This window comes from Lepisosteus platostomus, chromosome 7 (genome assembly GCF_059453375.1).
Source record: "Lepisosteus platostomus isolate fLepPlt1 chromosome 7, fLepPlt1.hap1, whole genome shotgun sequence".
Lineage (NCBI taxonomy): Eukaryota > Metazoa > Chordata > Actinopteri > Semionotiformes > Lepisosteidae > Lepisosteus > Lepisosteus platostomus.
The window spans coordinates 43596244-43620261 of NC_142617.1; the positions used below are offsets into that span (position 1 = coordinate 43596244).

General features: G+C 48.9%; 1 protein-coding gene across 2 annotated transcripts; it reads right to left on the reverse strand.

Annotated features, from left to right (window-relative positions):
• Nucleotides 1-250: 250 nt before the first annotated feature.
• Nucleotides 251-19478, reverse strand: fkbp5 (FKBP prolyl isomerase 5). Of its 2 annotated transcripts, none has more exons than XM_088640631.1 (11): nucleotides 19263-19478; nucleotides 10912-11023; nucleotides 8783-8927; nucleotides 8212-8354; nucleotides 7851-7965; nucleotides 6938-7094; nucleotides 6493-6583; nucleotides 6124-6207; nucleotides 5453-5638; nucleotides 4309-4548; nucleotides 251-3831 (listed from the first exon to the last, which is right to left on the reverse strand). In XM_088640631.1, the coding sequence occupies exons 2-11, from the start codon at nucleotides 11014-11016 to the stop codon at nucleotides 3685-3687; spliced, it is 1413 nt and encodes a 470-aa protein (XP_088496757.1). In that variant the 5' UTR covers nucleotides 11017-11023; nucleotides 19263-19478; the 3' UTR covers nucleotides 251-3684. The 2 variants fall into 2 exon arrangements, with proteins under 2 accessions (XP_088496757.1, XP_088496756.1); XM_088640630.1 differs by lacking the exon at nucleotides 19263-19478 and having other exon boundaries at nucleotides 251-3113; nucleotides 3144-3831.
• Between the last annotated feature and the right edge of the window lie 4540 nt (nucleotides 19479-24018).

Sequence of the window (24018 nt, forward strand, 5' to 3'; positions counted from 1 at the left end):
CTGCCTACGTAGCCGTGATCTCGAAGCCAATATACTGGAAGGAATGGCTGGATGAGATCCATTAGTTACTGGAAACCAAATGAACCAGGTGGGCTGAGTGGCCTATCTCTCGTGCCCAGGCAGGTCAATGTGTGAGCCGTACTGGCTGAGACTGTGAAAGTGTACAGCAAACACTGACACTCATCCTTCCGTCCAGGTCATAACAGGGCAATGGATCTTAAAAGAAATAATTCAACTAGTCCTCGCAGGGTAATACTGACAAAGAATTTAATGAATGCAACAAATGAAACAAAACAGTCAGATCATTAAAATCAAAATAAAAGGCTAACATATTCAGGTGTATTACTCCATAAAAAACAATTAATGAAAGAAAAAGTAGTTCTGAGTCCCTCTAATACATATATATATCATGTTGAGTATTTTCTCCACCCAGAGTTTCAGCGTTAATTCCCATCTGGACATGACAAGCAGTACATGGTTGAAGAGGGTCCAGGGATGTGCATGTGTCTCCCCACCTCTGATGGCTGTGAGGCCACCCCCCCAAAACACACTAATGAAAAGCTTCTTCCCAAACCACATCTACTGCTGGCCTGCAGGTTTGAGTCTCACAACTGTTAATGCGAAGGCTTCACGTTTGGAGATCTCCTCTGCCCCCTGAGCCTTGAAGGACCCCTGTCCTGTCCCACAAACCCAAGCACAGCCAGGGGTCATTTCATCTGCAGAGGCCGAGTTGGGGCAGGAACTGAAACCGGGAGTCTGGAGGCAAATAGAGCCACAGAGCTCGTTTGTGGCAACAGAAGAAGGGAGGGGGAAGCAGAGCAAACCTCCTGGAAGTGTGACTCAGTCTCGGTGGTCTCGGACGTTTCGCTTAACGTGCTTAATTAGTGTCCGAGTTTGTGACCTCTGTGGCAGGGGGTCTGTCTGAGCAGGGAGCAGAAGGACATGAGGAAGAGCAGAGAGGTCATGAATGACAGGAGAATGTCCGGCCAGTTCGCAACCCTTTCCTGAAACAAGCCAGGGTACCGACTTCAAGAACAAGCTGCCAGCCATGAGGGCTGAAGCCAGTACCCTGACTTTTTTCAAGACACAGCCAGATGAGATCCTGGGGTCAATGAGCTACTAACTGCAGAACGGGCAAGCTTGGCTGAGTGCAGTCTACCTCTTAGTGATCTTTCTCCTGTTCCTTATGGTCCCCACTCAAACTGACGCCCAGCCACAGACGTTACTAGCTCAGACACAGGGTCTGGAGGTCAGTCAGCGTGCCTGGACAGTGATTTGGAAGAAAAGCTGTACCCATGGGAGTGGAGGAGAATGTGGAGAACCTGCTTCCCAGACTCTTCCCCTTGTGTCCCACCTTTACCAATGTCATTTCCATTCCTAGCATGTGGCAACGTTAGAATAGCGCGATCAGGTGCTGGAGTCCCTGGTATCACTTTGCTGGTTTAGGATTATACTTCTGCCTGGCCAGTGATATCCAGGTGCGTTTTGTATCAATGTTGTTTTATATAATGCTCTGAATCTATAACAGGAACAGGTCAGCCGTGTTAGGAAGCAGAGGGAATGTCGGTAATAAAACATTTCTGTGATGCCTGCAGGGGTGAGAGACTGTCCTGTTAAGTTTAACATCTTGGACAATAAGCTTGCAGCACAGACTGCTGCATCTCCCCTAGATTCTAAGGAGCAGTTATCAGGATCTGTCCCAAAATAGGAGCAAACCAAAATGAGCAGAAACACAACTGGATAACACTGGTATGTTTTTAAGAAAGGGTGTCTGAGTGGAGTTCATAGCGAAGGTTTCTGGATGAGGACAAGCCCCTATTTTTTTTATCACAGGGGGTATCAATGCGGGACTCTAGACCCCTTCTCTCAGAGTCCTCATCACACTCACAGCCCTCGAAGAGCACAGCCACCTCTCTGCTGATCTGGGCTCAGGCAGTCAGGTCTCAACCCAAGAGAGATAGCACCCATAAACACTCTTCCCCTGATCACTATGCATCTTCTCAACCTGCAGCTTAAACTGCCAGACAGAACCGGGCTATTCGGAAATGAATCCTACTCTCAGCTGAAACTCATCTGTTACAAAAAGGTTTAAAGGCTTTAGGAATTCGGCGCTGCCCCAGGAAAAGGGGGGTTTCAAGTCAGGCTGTGGGCCTCTGCGTGGCCCTGATGCACAGTACATTGCATGTGAAGGGTGGCGTCCCACTTTTTCCAAAAGCCGCCTCAGAGACAAGGGTGGGAGCTACTCTTGACAAGGCTGTCTCCACGGATACAGCTACAGTACAATGATAAACAGTAACCTCTTCGCCCTTTCCTGGAGGTAAAAAAACATAACTGCTTAGCTGACAATCAGAAATAAATAAACACATCAGTCACTCGTTTTTCATGACAGACCACGTTTTCAGAGGTAAGAGGGTTTGAAATGCTGGAGGAGACAGCTTTGGGTCATGGGTCTAGTTTCAGTCACGACTGCTGATAACGACCCCTTCTTGTGGGAATTGTAGTCGCCAAAACATGGCGGTTCTGGAGCTGGTGGTGATGTGGCCTCTGCTCCACGTTGGAATACTCAGTCGGCTTGAATGGTGTGTAAAATACATACAGACACAGGATGGACTTAGTCTTTAACTCTCACAGCTGTGCCTGTTTCCTGGAAACTTGACAGAGGCATGGAGCCGGACGGACCAGCAGGGAGCTGTCCTGTGGCAGAGGAGGGCTGTTCCACTCCTGAGGGGCCTGCGAGGAATCGCACACACTTCCTCCTGGGGGGTGAAGAGATGCTGGGGTGAACGGCCCCAGGAGGGGTCGTTGTCTGTGCGCTGGGAGAGAGAGGCAGCAAGGCCTGACCCAGGCCTGACACAGTGCAAACCGTCAAGGGGTTTGGGTCTGCCAGAAAGGTCCTATTGCTCCAGACAGACACCTCCTCTGCAGTACGGAGGAGCCGCAGTCAAAGACAAGGCTGCAGGCAAGGTCCCGGTGCCGGTCCTGGTGTCATACACTTGGCGCCCCCGAATGGAGCCTGCACTCTGAAGATAGGCCAGGTACTCAGAGCTCTTGAAGGTGGCACTGAGGGGTGCGACAGTGTCCATCCGAAGAGCCCGGCATTCCCACATTGTTCTCTTCCTCAAAGGAAGAGGAGTCATTTATACTTCGGTCCAAGGCTCCTGCAGTGTCCAAGGTGGCAGTCCTGCCACCCTCCCTTGCAGCATGTGTCCAAGCCACCTATGCTTATGTGCCAACACTGCCCCCTAGCTGGGCCGATCTTCATAGCATCCATATCGGCAAACTGCACCGCGGTGCCTGACAAGCCTGCTCTGTGGAGCTCCAGCTGGAGACAGCACAGATGTCAGCGCGTATCTGGTGCCGATCAGCTTAATGGGAACAACAGAAACAACAACAATAATAACAATGGTGATGGCAATAAAGTAATTAGGACAAAGCCTTAACAAAAGTAACAAAAGACTAGTCAGGAAGTAAAGCCCCTCTGCAATGTGCAAGCTCGTGGCAGTTCTGGCCCGTGTAGGAATGCCAATACAGCCAGATCTCCCCCTCCCAACGAGGGCGGCAGCTCGTGCTCAGCAAGCTGTGTCAGCGGGCTGTGGGATTGTCAGTGGCACGTCACCTCTCCTCCCGCGCCCCGCTCTTGCCCGGGGGACGCTGGACACATTGAGTCTGCCCCCTGCCCCTGCCTCACGGGCTCTCCATGCTTTTCCTGCGGCGCTTGGCTCCCGGGCTACTGAGGCTCTCAACATTGCCAGCTTCTCCGCCCTCTCCACCCTCTCCGCTCTCGCCAGCCTCGCCACCACACTCCTCCGCATGCTTCTTCCTCCGCCCCACCTGCAGGACATCACAAGGACACACCGCCGTCAGGGTAACAGACACACCAAGCCCCTCGGGAGCCTCTATGTCACCAGTCAGTCAAGACAGATAATACATTAACATCACACCCTGGCTGTCATACTGCAAAGCGACAATGGAATTGCAATACAGGTCCCAGACCCACGTTTTAACTGCTTTATTCCAGTAATGGGTCACAAGAGTGCTGGAGCCTATCCTGGCAAGCTATTGGCGCAAGGCAGTATACATCCTGGATGGGATGCAAGACAGACACGGACACACCAGGACTAATTTTCCCAGAAGCCAAGTGACCTACCAGCATGCCTCTGGACTGTGGGAGGAAACCAAGCACCCAGAGGAAACTCATGTGAATGCAGGAAGAACATACAAACTTCACAAAGATAGCACCCCAAGTCCAGAATTAAACCCAGGGCCCCTACACTGTGAGGCCGTAATGCTTACTACTTTGCCACCTACCTTGGCGTCGTGTTCAGCAAATTTCTGGAACATGTTGGCGTAGGTTTTCTTGTCGCGCTCGTGGTGCTCTCGGATCTTGCTCTGGCAGACGGCGATCTGCCCCCGCGCCGCCCGGTTGGCGGGGTTGACCTCCAGCACGCGGTGGAAGTCACTCATGGCCAGGCTGAACTCGTTGCGCAGAAGCCGCGCCTCCCCGCGCCGGTACAGAGCCTTCTCGTTCCCACCGTCCAGCTCCAGCGCCTGCCCATGCGGCCAGACAAACACACCGCGGTTAGTGCCTCTACCTGCGGCTCCCAGTCCTCTAAACACACTGACAGATCGTGCAAGAGAGAGAACCCGACTGAACCGCAGAGGACAGAGGACAGAAGAGCCCGAATGAACCGCTGGCAGTGACAGAGGACAGAGGACAGAAGAGCCCGACTGAACTGTGGGCAGGGTCAGAGGACAGAGGACAGAAGAGCCAGACTGAACTGCGGGCAGGGACAGAGGACAGAAGAGCCTGAATGAACCGCTGGCAGGGACAGAGGACAGAAGAGCCCAACTGAACCGCGGGCAGGGACAGAGGACAGAGGACAGAGGACAGAGGACAGAAGAGCCCGACTGAACCGTGGGCGTGAGCAGGGTCAGAGGACAGAGGACAGAAGAGCCTGAACGAACAGCTGGCAGGGACAGAGGACAGAAGAGCCCAACTGAACTGCGGGCAGGGACAGAGGACAGAGGACAGAAGAGCCCGACTGAACTGCGGGCAGGGACAGAGGACAGAGGACAGAAGAGCCCGACTGAACTGCGGGCAGGGACAGAGGACAGAGGACAGAAGAGCCCGACTGAACCTCGGGCAACCAGAGGACAGAACACTTGATGAACTGGATCGAACTGCAGGCAAGGACAGAGACAGTATGTCATAACCTGGACTGAACTGCACACTGGGACTGATGTAGAATATGTGATGAACCGGACCGAACCGCTGTCAGGGACAGAGGCATAGCATGATCGACTGGAACGAGGGGAGAAGAACTGGACTGAACCGCAGGCTGGGAGGGAGGCATAGCCTGAGGCACAGGCAGTGAGAGACAGAGGTCAGAGTTTGAGCAGAGAGAAAGAGGGCAGCAGCATGTGGAAGGGGAGTCAGAGGCCAGCCTGGTACCTTGTTGCAGTTCTCCACAACCTGGGAGTACTCGCGCAGCCGCAGGTGACACAAGGCCAGGTTGAGCTGGGCCACCAGGATGAGGGCGTGCACGGCCTTCTCCTGCTCCTGCTCCAGACTGTACTCCATCTCCAGCCAAGACACAATCTTCTGGTACTGGATCACCGCCTGGAGGTACTTCCCTGCCTGCAGTACAGGACTAGGATCAGCACTGCGTGTCTTCTGACTAGTGTACTCTTGGTGTATTCATTCTATTCTTTTAAAATATACAAAATATCAAAGAAACCCGTGCTTTTATTCGAATTCCTCAAAATTTGAAATGCTTTCATCTTAAATGTATCTATGTGGTTGAAGACCTGGGATCATCCATTCATCCATTTTCTATCCACTTCAACCAATTCAAGGTCAAAGGGGAGCCAGAGCCCTTTCCCAGCAAGTAATGGGTGCAAGGCAGGGTACACCCCGGATAGGACGCCAGTCCATCACAGCATGTCTTTGGACTGTGTGAGGAGACTGGAGCACCCAGAGGAAACCTGCATGAACATGGGGAGACGATACACACTCCACACAGATAACACCCCAGGTCCAGAATTGGACACAAGGTCCCAGCGCTGCGAGGCAGCAATGCTAACAACTACGCCACCGTGCCACCCCGACTTGGGCTCAGTTACCTTGAAATACTGTGTTCCTTTTTGTTTGACAGTGGCTGACAGCTCCAGCTTCTCTTTGAGGTCCATTTCCCAGGATTCCTTGGCCTGCAGGGGAGATGACAGCATTGTTTGGGTACAGACACTGCATGCACGTAGGCCTGACGCATCTGGAATTCAAGGGTGGGGAAACTAATCAAACTAAATGAGAAACCATATTAATTGCACCACTGGACTTTCTGCTCAGGCAGTGACTAAGCTATATGTTGGAAAGGATCCATATTTCTTCTTCATAATCAGGCAGTTCTCTTCAGGTTTCCACAGCTAGTACACCATGCAGCTATGCAGCAGGGTTTTCTTCAACAGCTCTGTAGAGCTCATCCAATGGCTCACCTTTTTAAAATCCTTCAATGTTACTTTGTACACCAGCTCCGCGTTCGGCTCGATGCTGAACTCAGGTTTTCCTTCTTTTCCAAACCCATACCTGAGACACAGTTACAAGGAAAGAATGTTACTCCAGCTGGGAGGGGAGCCTGATCATCGGCTGTGTTAGTGCAGCCATCCCACACTGCGCCGTCACTCACCAGCGCACGCTGTCACTGTCACCAAAACTCAAACTAGACCTAGTGCCCTCTGGTTCGTTTGATACACACGTTTCAAAATAACTACAGAGAGAAAGTCATTGTGATCTGTCATGCATTAATGAACCAAACATTCCTTAAGAAAGTATTTACTACAGAATTGTGGAAATCAAGCTCCTCAGCAGGGAAAGTGTCAATTGTGTTCCTCTGTTACCGCCCTGTAGGCAGGAACTGAGCCCTGCAGCATGGCCACTCACTTGGGCTTGAGGTAGAGCAGGCAGCACTCCCCCTTCTGCATCTTCTCCATGGCCCTGTCCACACCCAGGGGCACGCCCTTCTCCTCCGCCTCCCCAACCACGAACCGCACGTCACGCGAATCGAACACACGTCCCCCGCAGCTGCCCTCCAGGTGCACTGTGGGAGAAAACACAGCAAGCCGACGCTTAAAAAACACCTCAGCCCGGACTTCCTGGTCTGCACAAGTCTCGTCACATGTGAGCCAAGCGCAGCGCCTCCTACACACAGGACGAAGCAACCGCTCGGAATGTGATCCGGAAAACCATTATTTTCCTCCTCCACATCCTCCCTGTGAGGAGTGCCACATCTGTCACACCTGCACCAGATAACCCAGCCATTTTTTTAGATTTTTCAGGTCAGTCAAGGAGAAACAGATTCCATGCTGCACGTGTCTGAGGCTTTCTACAACACTAGAGACAATTCCAAGTTCTGTCACTGACACACAAAGGCTCACTGGTGTCCCAGAGCTCTGGCCCATCAACAGACATGAGTTCGGTATCTCAGTGTCAACATGGCTTTGAAGATGATAGCCTTCAATAGTATCAATTAAAGCTCCAACCCATCCCCGCTCACAAATTGCAATCCCAGTGCTCAACAGAGGTTTTTCTCTGGGCAATAGGAAGCGATCGCCACAGAGAGGCTTGTAAGTTATGATTAGAGGGTGGGCTGAGGTTTCAGTTAAATCTAAGCAAGTGTGGGTCTCCCAAGTGGATCAGGCAGTAAGTGTTTAAGAGCTGACTGAGCCGAATGGTCAAGATGTCGCAGGTTTTCATCTGTGTCAGGTCCATAATGGACTGGGATTCCGTAAGTGGTGAAACAACTGGCTCCAGCTGTGCAAGACATCTCCTTCCTTCTCCTCTCTCTCATGCTCACCTTCCACAGTGGCGCCTTCATTGGGGTTGTTAAACCCCTCACCTTTCTCCTTGATCCTCCTGACCACACCCCCATCTGCAGTCAGCTCCTCCCCTTTGAAACTGAGCAACTCCACCTGCGAGGAGAAGCCATATGATTGGTACACAGAACAGACACCTCCAGTCATCTGGCTGAGGCTATCGTCTACACACCAGCTCAGACTTCTTCAATAGAAACATAAACAAACTACCTACGGTTTGCTGTGCCATTGAACTTGAATGAACCTTAATTTATTCTTTTATCAGGTGAATGAGTCATTTTAATTTAAAAACGTAGGATATGCTCATCAGGCTGACCTTGAAGTATGATGTGTTTGACTCACCTCAAAAACCAGTGTGGAGTTAGGAGGTATTTTAGGGGGGCTTCCAACAGCCCCATAAGCATATTCTGGCTTGCACAGCAGCAGGCACAGCTCCCCCTTCTTCATACTGGCCACCCCGATATCCCAGGCCTTGATCACCTGACCTGTGGTGAGAACACAGGCAGACTGAGCCAGTCATGGGCAAAAGGCTAATTTCCAAACCAATCAGCTCTCAGCACTCCTTCACGGTATCACAGTCCCCAGCAGCGACACCTCAGCTCTCATCTACAATCTGCAGCAGAATAGGGGCAACTATGTCAGACACGCGTGCTTTTCATACCTATACTATGCAACTGAAAATAAGAAAAACTATAGTTATAACACTGTCATACAGCAGGGTTGACCTTGTACCATTGTAATATTATAATCCTTAATCTATGCCAAAAAAGGGGTTAATTTTAATAGAAACCATTTTGTGAACAAATCCAGTGTTCCACTGCTGTGAGCAATGGAAACCATCAGTCTCCATCTCCAGCCTGTCCTGTGTAGAATACGGCACAGGCAGCTGCCACATGTGCCTCACTCCTGGTACCTTTGCCAAGGTTGAAGACGAAGGGCTCTTTGCGGTCCAGACTGCAGTCGAACTTCTTGCCGTTGAGCAGCCTGCCCGTGTAGTGGACATACACCTTGTCACCGATCATCGGACACTCCCCCTCCTCGCCATGACGTTTGATCACCTGCAGGGGGCGACAGAGACCATGAGGCTGGTGCACAACAGACCCAAAACCCATCTCACCCCACTGGACAGGGCTCAGAGTGGAAACATCGTTTTCTGCCCAATACAAGAGAGATCTGTGCTTAGTCCGAAAATACACAGACTCTGAAATCAGTCTTCCTTATCGACATAAACTTTCTGGTACACCTGAACAGGAAATTCCACAAGACAGGGGGTTTTCAGAAGAATAAGACCTGCTACCTGCCCTCCTCACAGGTAACTTTATAGCAGCAATAATAGGTCCAACTAGTGTTTGGTCAAATCCTAATGAAGCCACTGTAACGATGTGATACAAGTAGCTTGTGAAACAACAGAGACCCCATAATGCCAATGCAGAATTCTTAGATTGTGATGACTAGGGACATAAAATACATGTCCCATCAGCATAGTGAACTGTAAGAATAGCAGTACCATTTCCAAATGCACAGGGACGTTGCGAAGAAGTTTTCTTTCATGAAAAGAGAGTTTTCAGTGAAGTGAAGACACCTTGGGGAAATCTGACTCGTGGAAGCACTGGAATTTTGTAAGACGAGCAGGGCCATGGGGAACTGTGCAGTAAGAAGTGGGATGTGTAGAGCAGGTGGGATGAAGGGGGCAAGATTAGGGCTGACCTCCTCCTGGACTTCTCTTAGAAACTCCTGCAGTCAAAGTAAACTCTGCCATGTCTTCATCCTGGCAGCGGGACAGGAGTGGACTCTACCATGTCTTCATCCTGACAGTGAGTCATGAGCAAACTCTGCTGTGTCTTCATCCTGGCAGCAGGTCATTAGTGAACTCTGCCATGTCTTCATCCTGGCAGCAGGTCATTAGTGAACTCTGCCTTGTCTTCATCCTGACAGCGAGTCATGATCAAACTATGCCGTGTCTTCATCCTGGCAGCAGGTCATTAGTGAACTCTGCCATGTCTTCATCCTGGCAGCCGGTCATTAGTGAACTCTGCCGTGTCTTCATCCTGGCAGCAGGTCATTAGTGAACTCTGCCGTGTTTTCATCCTGGCAGCAGGTCATTAGTGAACTCTGCCACGTCTTGATCCTGGCAGCAGGTCAGGAGTGGACTCTGCCTTGTCTTCATCCTGGCAGCGGGTCACAAGTGTGATGCAACTCTTATCTTCCACTTAGTGCCGATTTTCTGTGATAAATCCAAGACTAAACTGCTGGATTCATTCTGGAAGATCTGAGAGCTGCTTCACTGTTTTGTTTCAGTAGATTTCTAGCTTTGGATCATAACTGAAGAAATGTGGAAAAAGCAGTAATTGAATTTGTAGTGCAGTATAGTGTGTCTGTTTTCCAGCACCGGCAGTGCCCGTGTGCAGGCTGAGACTCTTCTGCTTGTGCTGGGGACAGGAAGAGCTGCTGTCTCCCCTGTCGCTGGATCACCCTGATCTGCTCTGCATTTGGCACTGACATCCCACACAGGCGCCAGCTCGCCTTCTTCCATTAACCCACCGGCTGCCCCTCCACATCAAAGCAACAATCATTTACCCTGTAATGATTTAATAATATCTACAGGCTAAATAATTCACAATTATGGGTGATCTAAATCAGATGAAGAAATAAAGCACAGATGTGCATTTTGGAACTGACCAGCTGACCCCAGTGTCAGAAACAAAATGGATCTCCTTAGTTCTCATACAACAATTGTGCAATTTGCAAACATCATCCTCTTGGATGTTAATATAATGCAATTTTATGCTATAAAGCATATTTACTAAGTTTTTAATCAAAAGAGAAGTGGTCAGCTGTCGATGTCTGAATCAATTTCATCAAATTTGTGTGTCTGATGTAATCCAGGATAGTTATACCAGGTGCATAATCAGGAGGCTCATTGTGATGTGCCATAATGAAGAACAGGGATCTACAGTGTCTCCTTTGTGTGTTGTATGCCTGTCCTGTTCGTGTTCAGTCTTCAGACACGGATACATTCCCTGCATTCCTGCCGCCACCTACCTTACACACCCCCTGGTCCTGCTTGGGCGTGATGTCGATGCCCTGCGCAGCAATGGTGGCAGCGGGCACCTGGCCGTCCATGAGGAGATCTCTGTCCGTGGTCATGGCTCTCCTGCCGGGAGAGACGCGATGCGTGAGCACGTGCACCCGCATGCAAACATGCGAGCCGGCGAAACAAGCAGGTGGAAATCACGTCACGTCGCTCGTGTCCCTGTTGATCCTCTGCATTTCATTTCTGAAATAAGCGCCGCCTTCTAGACCTGCGGAGGTGTTCAGTGAACTCTCGAGGCTCACTTGCACTACAATGACCACAGGGACTGAGGAGGTAAATATTCCTGATCCCCGAAGGCAAGACCTGCGACTGGCACGGGACCTCTGTCTTTCCGGCCTCTCAGTGCTTCATTCGCGTATTTTCCATCCGATCCAGCCAGCAAACAAACACGCAGGATGGCCAAGTTTCACAGTCTGCCCAATGTTACAGCACAGGAAGGAACTATTAAAAATGCCATTCGCTGACGTACATACATTACAACACAGCCTTGGGAAACCAGTAACACAGAGCCGCCTCGGATCCCTCTGGAGCACTGAGACGCCTGCCGATAGGTTTCCGGACTCGTCCTAGAGTAGAAGCCGGACCGACCTCTAACGCGACAATTGCTAAATCAGATTGACCAGTTTAAATTCCGTTCAAGTTCACAGTTTATTTGCCATTTGTAACAAGTATTTTGAGTTTCTTATTCGCGCTTGTTCCCTTCGTCTACAGACAGGGGAAGACGACAATTCATAAAAACGCGACAAATTAAACTCACGCTTAACAAATAATATTAATATTTAATATCGATATATAATTACACGCGTTAAATTAATATAAATAATAACTATTATTTAAAATATGTAACAACAAACACTGTAGAAGAAAGTAATGCAAATAGTATCAGCGAATATACAATATCATACAACATTATAACATAATCCGGCCAACAGCCATATCACCCTGCAACTGACAGCTGGCAGGCCACTGAAACTAAGCAGGTAGGAGCCTGGTACTGACCAGAATAGGAGTCCTCCTGGGAAAACTAAGGCTGCTGCTTGAAGAGGTGTTAGGGGGCGCTCACCCTGCGGGCTGTGTGGGTCCTAATAACGCAGTATAGTGACGGAGACACTATATTGTAAGAAGTCAGAGGTCCTGACACTCTGTCATTAAAAATCCCAGGGCGTTTCTCGAAAAGAGTAGGGGTGTAACCCCGGCGTCCTGGGCACATTTTCCTTTGGCCCTTACCAATAGTAATAATCCCCCTCTATGAACTGGCTCCATCACTCTGTTCTCTCCCCACTGATCGCTGATGTGTGGTGAGCGTACTGGCACACTATGGCTGCCGTCACAGCATCCAGGTGGATGCTGCACATTGGTGGTGGTGGAGGGGAGTCCCCATTGCCTGTAAAGCGCTTTGACTGGAGTGTCCAGAAAAGCGCTATATAAGCATAAGCAATTATTATTATATAGAAAATGAATAAGTGTACAATATACAGTAGTAAACAACAGTGTGCGTATGCAGTGCAGAAAATATTCCAGTCGGTGGTAGTGAATAGTAGTCAGTGGGTCGTTAGTCGGTGTCAGTCTACGCTCTGTTTTCAGTCCTGCTGCAGTGATTTACAGAGAACAGCACAGAATACCTTCGTGACGTCACCAAGCCAGTTACCCAAAAGGTGACAGCGCGTCTCGTGGTTGGAAAACGCCAGCAGCCTTAAATCCCCTTTATTAGAAGCAATTCGCTTAATCCTTTCTGAGCGTCTAAAATTCGCGGAGAAGGTCTGGTTCAGATTTTTAGGCAATGCATTCCAGCTGCATCTGAAATCAAGGTTAAAGCGCACTGGACAAGTCTTGTGCGCTCTCAAGTCCTACCCGCTGACTTCAAAGGTTTTGTAAAGATTGATCTGCGGCAGTTTCCTGACCTCAGCCCCAGTCACTGCAAAGCGCACAGCGCCGTGGAGAGGAACCCTCTTCACCCTGTTGCTGCACCACCGGGCCCGAACCTAGCCCACACCGGCACCAGTCACGTTTCTGTCCCTTTCACTATTCTCATGAGTCCAGACCGCTTTCCCGAGGCGCTGGCGAGCCGCACCCACACACAGCTCCAGCGGCTACAGTCCCTTCAGTCTCATCGCCCACCTCTAGTGCATCCAGCAAAAAAATGATGGGAAACACATTGTGACGCTCATTTTTTGTCAATATTCAAAACGTTTTAATGATACTTATAACAAAATAAATACATTTTCAGGACAAGAATAGTAACAGGTATACTCGGGTGTGACAAGTTCATAGTTCTTACATTTTGTTTTACAAATACAGATGTCGCTTTATTTTACAAGACAGGAAGAGCTTATTGAAAACCCCGAATGCAATTAGTGCCAAATGTATCTGCTTTACATATTCTGTAAAGAAATGCTTGTGATAAATGATTTATTAAATCAACTATATAAGGATTAAAGTAACAAGTAAAGGTTTATTCCATGCTAAAAAAAGAGAAGAAAAGACACAACGTTTCGGCTGTGGAGCCTTCTTCGGGTATACTTGAACTACATAAGGATTATAATAATGTTATAATTGCAATAAAACGATGTAAAATATCGCTCTTTTGCTTTCCGGAATAAAATTAAAAGCCCCTTCTAACCTGGACACCTACTGCGAAAATAAGTCAATCTAAATCAATCACGTTTCTTTGAAATATATAACCAGTTATGAAATCCTGGAAATCTGTAACACTTAAGGACAAGCCTCTGCACTACGGAGTTGACTGGCTCAAAACACACGTCAATCAGAAAATAAACCACGCCGCAGAGCAGCTTCTCGTATATCATTGGCTGTAAGGTACCTCATATGTCACACCATCCCGCCCACCACAGCACTGTTCGGTTACAAGTGTTGCGAAATGAATTTTCCGCTGGTACTATGAAGCCTGTGTGCGTGCTTCCAGTAAACACGCAAAAATACCCGAAAATGACATCCAGAAACATATCACACGCTGCCGGTTATTGTTATTCAAAACAGTCTCATCTTCGGACTTCAAATTCTCCATTAACCGGGTGTCCTGTAGCACAAGGTGTCGGATCGTTTGCTGGTCTTTATCTTACTGAATTCTGAATCGTCGCATTTTCAACAGTTACTTTTAATTACGAATTTTCTATAGCTGCGTAATTATGTATCATGTACTATGGCATGAACAACGTGATATTAAAATACTGTAAAGCAGGTACATTTCGTAATATAATTTCGTGTTCAGTTGTTGTTAGGACACCACTGTTTTGATCCTAAAAAAGTTTCTGATCGTTACATTTCTTTACAGAGTATCCAGTTGTGTAAATCTGTGTAAAGAACATATTAACATATCCTTCATATTTCTTGGAGTGCTGTAATGCTCAATTCTTAAACCGAGTACCTTCACAGTAATAAACAGCTGCCAGGCTAGCCCATGAACGCAAATAATTTCGATGTAGATTAAAAAGAACGTTTGATTCTAATTCAGTTTAATTTATTCACCGTTTTGAGTCAAACCCCTTACTATGCAGCAGCAAATAGAATTTGAATCCCGCGTGTCTAAATGTAATAGTCGGATTCTGCACAAACTGTTCCTCCAAGCCGTGCTGTGACAAGTCTCTGAGGCACGTCGAGGCCGTCCTGCTGTCTGCGGGCTCAGGTGCTCCTGAACTAGCAGCCCTATCGACAAGAATCGGACAGAGACAGGTCCCCTTGAGCGCGTGGGCCACGCGCACGTGCACACCGCGGGCTCCCCCATCTCACTCCTCAGACCCTGAGGTGAGCTGACTATATAAATAAAACAGCAGCGCTTTGTAATAAGACGCTGTTCGTGATTGATATCTGCTGCACGAGCTGAAATAGCGCAAACAGGGTTGGGGAATATGACACCGGCTCGCGCCCCGGCTTCACGTGAGCTCACTCTGAACTGAGCTGCAGCCCGCGAGCCGCCGTGACGGACATTTAATATAAGGTCAGGAAAATCACCCGAAGATGGCTACGGTTTCAGACGAACGTGGAAGTATTCTCAAAGCGCACACATGGGAAGGACGACAGCCCGGCAGGCCCACAACATCTAATCTCAGCCCTGCTTACACCTCTAGCTCAAAGAAGAGGCGATTTCTTTATAAACGGGTGAGAGAGAGAGAGAGGCCGATCGAGCGGCACCCCGGCCTCGGGGAATGCGGGGTGCAGGAGGCGAGATGCGGGACCAGGGCCTGCGAGGACGAGCCCTGGAGGCGCTGGAGACAGGCGCGGGCAGCAGCTAACTCTCTCAGGGCCTAACTCCGGCGTCAGGAGGTGCTGCAGAGAGAACTAAATATGAGCAACATGTAATAGGTTTATTCCATGCTGAAAAAGAGAAGAAAGAAAATAACGTTTCGGCTGTGGAGCCTTCTTCATGTGAAGAAGAAGGTGGCTCCACAGCTGAAACGTTGTGTTTTCTCTCTTCTCTTTTCATCATGGAATAAACCTATTACTTGTTCCTTCGCAGCCTACACATGTTGACGGAGCTGCCCACCTGGAGAGCTAAATATAGTTTTAATATACATGTATGCATAGAAATGTGCATAGGAATGATAGGGATATCTTGGCTTCAGTGTAATATTTTCAGAAAAGAGCGACAGACAATGAAGACAAACTGAACTGAACATCCAGAACAAGCAGAAACCTGTGACGCATCAGAACATCGTGTTCCTGTGCTCCTGGGTTTTCCTGGCAGAGCCCTGCGTCTTCGCTGTAATGAACTAAGTCAGAAGAAGGCATCTGGCACAAGTTACATGTGGCTGAGTGCAGCAAGAAGTCAAAAAAACACAATGGGGTTTAGAGACAGAACATTCTCGTTCCTTCCCGAGTGCCCAACACGCTGAGGATGCCTGCGGCATCGGCTGGGGTAGGAAGAGCCCAAAATCCCGGCTTCCCCCGGTGTCCCGGTCCGGCACGGGAAGCGGCTCACGCTTCTCGCTGACCCAGAGACTGCACCCCACAGTGAGGAGGAAGAGGAGGGGCAGAGCAAGAACGCAGAAGAAACTGAGAAAAACGCCGGTGAATGTGGAGTCATACTGAAAAGCTACAACACTGCGAATCTGGGCACTAAGTGGGCACCGTCCCCGCGGGAGCCCTGGTCTGTGTGTGGCTCCTTTGTTCTGAGCCTTGACAACCTGCCCGTGAGAACAGACATGGACGCAGGACAGAGACATTCCACAGATAATGGCTTTCTGGAAGGCAGAGGACTTCATGGCCAAGCAGTCTGATACGTAATGCACTGTTTCAGCCCACACACACACACACCACACACCAATACATACAGACTCGCAGACAAATACACACACCACACAAACACACACACACTCACACATGCCACAGAAATACACACACCACACAAACACACACATACCACACAAATACACAAAGAGACACCACACAAACACACACGTAAATACACTCACACACAAATACACGCACACCCACCACATACACAAAACAAATAAGCACACACATACAGAAACTCTCACACACGTTTGCACATACCTGCATGAACTCACACTCATGTACACACACACGCGCGCACAGACACACTCTCATGCATTCACACACAAATATACACCTGTAAGAGCTCAAAAGCACCTGCACACACAGAAAGATCACTGCAGAACAAAATCTAATTGGATACAGAAGTCCATCAGAGAAATCTGAGGACAACATCCTTACAGATTCCTGCGCAGTGTCCTGCGGGATGCCTTCGGGAATTCTTTGTTTGCTCTAGATTAAGCAGATCCACACAGCGTTCCACGTTGGAATTTATGATGGTGCCCTCTAGGATATTTTCCAAAATTCATTGTAGCCCCAATAACGTGCTCAATGGTTTCTTTCTTTGCAGAAATCCTGAGCAACATGTTTGTTTGTTTTAGAAAAGGAGTACAGGGAGACTGTCCCAGACAGATAAACCACAGTGGTTTCAAAGGACAAGTCCAAAACCCCTCAGAGAGCTCAGAGTCCTTGTTTCTGCTGTTGTACTACCAACAGTGTGTGTCTTTTTCATCACCCGATCGTCTCTTACAGGACCTGCCCCCTGTATTCCTCACACAGTGATGATCTGCCCCCTGTATTCCTCACACAGTGATGATCTGTCCCCTGTATTCCTCACACAGTGATGATCTGTCCCCTGTATTCCGTCTGGAAGGAATTAGAACAAGCTACATCACTTGCCCCTACCTGGGATTGAACCTGGACCCTCTGGTCAGGAGCTAGACACCCTGACTCCCTGAATTTCTTAAACACCCCCCACGTTCCCCTCTTGGTTCCCTTTTCAGTCCTCTATTTCACTGCGCAAAGCTCTACTTCTGTATTTTTGCCTCTGTTTTCAATTTAAAAAGCAGTTTAAATGTATTCTCAATTAAAAGTCTCAGGGGGGAGAGGGGCCCGGTAAATGGGTAAAAGTGGTGTTTGTTCCTTTTTTAAAAAAAATGCTGGAACCCGTCTCCAGCCGGGGAGTTCAGACAGTAAAGTGAGAAGCCGCTCTCCTCAGATCTCACTCAACGAACCGGTGACTCGGAGGCCGGACGGGCCAGGCCTGGGTCCCGGAGCACGTCTCCTTCCGGCAGCCAGAGCACCAGGCTACAAAATGGACTCGGAGCTTTTCAGGCCTACCGACACAAACCATCTGACGTAACAGCCTGTTTGCCACGCATTGCTATGTGTATCTGTTTAATATTACTACGTGTGCATTACTTTATTTTAGTCACACTTGTTGAATGTATTTCATTGAGCCACCTATCATTTATGTTTGCGGGGCTGCAGTTTGTACCATATCGCTGTTACCATCATTTTGTTCACCAAAAGGAATAAAATAATAATGAGAAATTAGTCAGAATAAGTCAGAGAAACTGCACGCGTGTTTTATAACGTGTATTTTATATAAGAAAGATTTCGGTCATTTTTGTCAAAGCTAAGGGTTCTTTGAACGTCTGCTGCACTTCGGAATAAACAGAAAATGACCACATTCAAACGGGCTGTGACGAACTCTTCGTAGTGAGGGCGAGCTCGCGCCGGTCCCCGCGAGCTCCGCCAAGGTCTCGGGTCCCAGCGGAGACGTGAGGATCGCGAGGGCCGAGAGGCAGAAGTGCTGTGGCGCGAGAGGACGCACGAGGGTTCCGCTTGTGAGTTCTGGGAATCCGACACGTCGGGCTGTGACGGGAACCGCGCTCGCCGGACAGTCTCCCGAGCGCCGCAGGCCAGCGTACCGCGCTCAGGAGAGGCTGGACAGAACCTCAGGACCACTGAAACCGACAGGACGGAATCCTTAGCGATTCAGATCCGTTTATCGCAGTCAAGAGCGCGTCAATGTAGTTTGCCAAAAATCTGCGCCTTAAGTATAGTAATTTTTAATTGAACTTGTTATCTTCTTTGTCCTTAAACCTAATTTAAAATCGTTCTATGATCATGAAATCGCACACGCCGCCTCCCCGTGCATGAAGTATATCCGACCTGCGAGAATATCGCTGTATTTCCCATTTGACACTTTGGAACACCGCTCTAGCCGCTATCTTCTTCAAAGTGTTTTATCATCGGATTCCGAGAACTGAGACCGTTATATAACCGCAAATCGCTGTTGATGTAGATTGAGAGGTATTTACATTCCCAGTGGCTACGTTGATTGAGAACAGCATGTTCTCTGAGTTTAGGGGATACTGTTTATCTAAATTGGTTTCCATAATTCCAGCAGGCGAATAGAGCTGAGCCGGACTCAGAAATGCTCTTGGAATACAGACACTGTATATTATTATATTATAACATTACAGTGTAAATTAATGTATATTACATGGTGTTCTCTAAAAATACATCGTTACTTTTATGCTTTTATGATTTTTTTTTCTACCAGTCAAATTACACAGACACGGCACTGAATTATTCAACATAACGTACAGTTTGCTTTAGGGAAATAGTTTTTTCTTATTATATTATTCGGTCAATAGGAGTAGTAATTAGTAAAAATGATCGTGTTGTTAATGTCTTTTACTGCACGGTTATCAGTATCTATGGTGATACCTTTTTTTTCCCCTAATGAGCCACAACGACAAAATTACAACAATCGCTGATCACTGGGATTTTCTGGGCGGCTTCAGCCCGGCGCTTTCTCGTAGAAATTTCAACAGCAACTGTGCCTTTTCAGAGACCGCACCGCGGAGACCAGAGATCAATTACCAACACACGGCATGTACGCCTCAAAAACACAGGCACCAGCCTTTCAGGTACTCATACGCCCAGGTAACAGATATCTGCTTCGCTAGTGAGCTGGGGTACGCGCAAAGCCACTCACCGTTGTCTGTCTCTCCGCGCTGCAACTTCGGCGAGTCTCGGCTCAAGATTCCTGCCCGCTGGCGCGAGGACCCGCAGCTCTTCATTCACTGGCGCTGAGAAGAACGAGCGCCGGGCGGCGAGTCAGAGCGGCGGGGATGAGCCGTCTCGCGGGCAGCCAGCCCATCTCCTGCACTGGCCGCGCACGCCGGGCTGCAGGCGCACGCAGGGGGCGGGGAGCGGAGGGCGGTGGGAGGGGAGCCGCCGCGGTGTAAAAAAAAAAACCGAGGGCAGGTCTTGGATGGCTGCCACAAAGTAACACAATGTACAGGCTGTACCGTAGCCGCGCTGATGGGAACACTGTGTTCTCATCGACACCCTGACCTGTAACCCTTTGCGCGCCAGCCAGCCAGCGAGCTGCGAGCTGGGCTCCGCGGGCTGCAGCCTGTCCGCCATCAACCTCTTACTTTTAAAATGTTTCAAATAGAGCTGGGGTCCCCTGCGCCTCATATACAGTGTGGGTTTTTTTTTCCCCTCAGAAAATGAGCTCCCCCTTCCCCCCCTCCCAGTCATTCATATACCCAAATAAATCACCCCCAATACTCACTCTGTGCTTTGCTTTCTGTGCGGTTTTCTATTTCTATGCAACTGCACAGGAATAGCTCATTCTTCAGGCTCTACTTGTTTCTGGCCTGAGAATTAACCTCCTTCTGCTCTTTACTCTGGTGTTGATTTCTCCAGGTCTGATTCAAAGAGGATATCCCTGTAGAAGGACTGATCTGATTCACAGTCCCCCAGGACTCGGATACACTCCTGACCCCCAGTCAGGTCTCAGATTTTCCCCAGGTTTTTTCCCCAGGCATTCCTACACTGCATTCGTTTCACTGCTTTTGGAATATAGTCTGCCCATATCAACCAGCTGCGTGGTCACTGACGCCAAGCTGAGTCCAGCGTGACTGGAGAAAGTAACAGAGCTCGTCTGGCGGGGCATCGGAGCACGGACACCGTCTTCAGGAAACAAGCTGATCCTTTGCTTTCGACTGTGGGCCCAGGAATGACTGGAACAGAAGTAATATAATTAACTTTACAGGATCTGCAGTCCTTCAGCTGTGGCTCAGTACAGAGTGCAATGTCCACCATGGTACAGTCTGCACAGTATCTGCCCCTAACATGGGAAACCTTGATACCGAGGTGCTGAGAGAGAAAACTGCAGTTATTGATGCTTCGCTGCAGTGCACTGTGATCACTATTCCAGCAGTTCTCCCACAGGCAGGAGAGAGGACAAGAAAGAGACAGAGAACTCTAATAACTGCTGGCATGGGCCCCACACGGAGCTTAAAGCTGAGAGTTCACATCAGGACCGCTGTGTTTCTTTTTGGTCTGTGTGTTTATAGTATATAGTTATGGCCTTCAGTGTGCGTGTGTTATCTAAGTGGAATAATTTGGTTTGTGATGGATGATGATTATTATTAAACAGCACAGCTGATTCCTGTTAACACGAGTTTTTGAAGAGGTCAGGGTGTTTTCATTTGTTCTGAAATTATTCTTCCTGTGGACATGTTCTTGAGATAGAGAGTTCTCTCCTCAAGGACACGCAAGTTCCTGCATGAAGAGTAACTGCTACACAGCTGAAAGGACACACACGCAAACACACACAAACTCACATACAAACACACATATTCACACTCACACTTACACACAAACACTGAATCACGTAAATATGTTCACACTTACTCACACGCAGACACATCCGTTCAAACACACACACTTACACACAAACACACACTCACTCTTCCCAACGACTCTTATTTTGTTTTGGTTTTATTTCTCCAGACGCAACCCGAGGTGAAAACAGACATGACACATATATTTTCGGCACATTCAATTAAAAGGAGACGCCAGTGTGTTTCTAAAAACAAGCCGTGTCCATCGAGGGAACACGTTGTGAGCTCAGCTTGGCAGCAGCACGGGTCTGCACTCATAGAGACGAGACTTTCTTTTCTCTGCGTTCCCCTGTGTCCTCCTCTTTCTGCTTCGCTATATAGAGCACACTGTATGTTCTTGATCTACACAAAAGTGCTGAAATCTCAGCAGGCGTAGGCAAGCAGTTGGTCGGGGGCGTCCGGGTCTGAGCTGGGCCTGTCCCGCTGTCCAGGGCCCAAGGACTGATAACCCCCCCCATCGATGGGACGGGGGGGGGGCCTGCTGCCATGACAACCAGCACGTGTCGGGCCTTTTGCTTCTGGGCTGGGAAGGTTCTGGCTGCTGCTCTGATGTCAGCCTGTGCTCGGTGGCAGCCGTTCTGTCCTGAAACCACCGAACGGGCTGCAGACGAGAACGAGCTTCTGCGCAGCTGACGAGAGGGTGCTAAGCAGCTCCAGGAGCAGTCCTGCGGTCCTCTGCGTGCTGCTGTTTCCCTTCAGGACATTCCCCTGTCTGCTTCGAGCTCTGCTGGCTGACCTAATTAAGCTGGGGGGCCTGTTCGGCCCAGTGAGGAGACCACAGCTCTGCTCCTGGAGCCTGTCAGTCAGGAGGCTGACAGCTTGTTCCAGCTTCAGCTCCAGGGTAGCCCTGCTTGTCAGGGAGAAGAGCGCCCCACCGTGCTGGAGCAGACAGCCCACTCTCCCAGCTGAAAGCCCTGCTGTGGCCCCTGGAGAACCCGGATCCCTGCAAACTACCCTTGAGTGTGACAGAGCCCAGGAGGGTCCTTACTGGCCCAGTTCCCTTCAGCCGCACGTTAGAGCTGACAGATCTGTAGCCTGGGCAGGACTTCTTCACAATCAAGGCTGTCTTACTGCGCAGCACAAGCAAAGTCCTCTTCTGTGTGTGTGAGTGTGTAGGTCTCTGTGTGTGGGTGAATGTGAGTGAGTGTGTGTCTCTGTGAGTTTCCACAATGGAAAGTGTGTTATTAGAAACACAATGGCATCTCTCCTTATAATTAAATGAGACAAAAATATATGTGTCAGGTCTGTTTTCACCCCTGGGTGGAAACTGGAGTAATGAATCAAAACAGAGTGAGAGTCAATGGGAAGAGCCCACAAACAGAGCAATACAATAGTGTGTGGGAGCGAGTGTGAGTGTGAGAGTGAGTGTGTGAGTGTTAAGTTGTGTAAGTGTGTGAGTGTGAGTGTAAGTGAATATAAGTGTGTGTGAGTGTGTGTGTGCCTAGCCTAGCCTAGTGTGAGTGTGAAGCTCATCTTCAGTCTTCAGCTCTTCCTCTCCAGATCACTGACACTCTGCCAGCCAGACAGATCAACAGACCACCAGCCGCCAACAGGAGATGTAAACTGCACTGCCCTGTTATTTCCATTTAACAAGCTTGTTTTTATTAAAGGAGTAGAAATTAACTTTAGGGGGTTTAATGACAGGCTCTATTAAGTGGAGCGTGGCTGGCACAGGCACCTGCCAGGCTTTTACACAGCAAACTGGTCCGACAGTGAGCAATTACACAGCCTGCCCTGAGAATAACAGCAGCCTGTCTGCCAGCAGTCAGGTACACCTCGTCAGCTCCCATCACTTTTATCTAGCCTGGTACTCTGGGGGCCACCCAGGGAGACCCCAGGTTTAAGAGAGGTGGCCTCTTTGAAACACAGGCCGCTTGATTTCAGTTTGACGTTGGGTGTGCTCTTTTCTACATTTCGTCTTCTGCTCTTGAACGGACAAATGAGAACTGAAATTCGTTTTTCCCCCCAGTACCAATGCCTGATCAACTCAATTTTCTCTTTCTAGAACTGATTACGGCAAACCCATCCTCACTCTAAATCCACACTGAACAAACTCCAGTACGTTCAGATTTCAGCAGCCTGAAACCTGTCCAGGTTGCATGCAAGAGGTCAGATTTCACTGGTCTTGGAGTCCTTCACTTGCTTCCTATAAGGTTTCAAATCGACTTCAAACTCCTCGTGCTCTCCATGGTTTGGCAGCTCTTCCTCGGTCTTCAGCTCTTCCTCTCCAGCCAGCCAGCCTGTTTAATTTATTATGTGTCTTCTCCCCACCTGGCCACCTTCATTTGCCTGCTTGTGGGCTTCTATATGTCTACACTCTGTGGGTGACAGGGCCTTCTCTTGCTGGACCCCAAAGCTCTGGAAGTCTATCCCCAAGGATATCAGAGACTCCTACTTAAATCGAGACTGTGTTTAAATTAGAGTCAGTCTCCTAACAGTTTCTTAACGACCATCTATCTTCTGCTGCACTTCTAACAGCTTGTGTTTCTTATTTCGTCATTTTCTATCCATATAACTGTTTCCTTTTTTTACACCTACTGCATTTGCTATGCTACTTTTCATAACACCACATAAAATAAAGTTCATTACTACTACTTCTGGAAAAGAAAGAAATGCTTGTTATATGGGCATGTCTTTACAATGCCACTCCCACTATGGGTGTGTCTGATTCAGTGTCACTCACACTATGGGTGTGTCTGATACAGTGTCAGATACCGTGTCACTCACACTTTGGGTGTGTCAGATACAGTGTCACACCACGGGTGTGTCAGATACAGTGTCACTCACACTACATGTGTGTCTGATACAGTGTCAGATATAGTGTCACTCACACTATGGGTGTGTCTGATACAGTGTCAGATATAGTGTCACTCACACTATGGGTGTGTCTGATACAGTGTCACTCACACTACGCGTGTGTCTGATACAGTGCCATTCCCATTGTGGTTGTGTCTGGTGCAATGTCACCCTCACTATGGGCGTATCTTATACAATGCCATACCCGCTGTGTGGTGTGCCCGATACAGTGCCACTCATACCTGCATCTGTTCTACG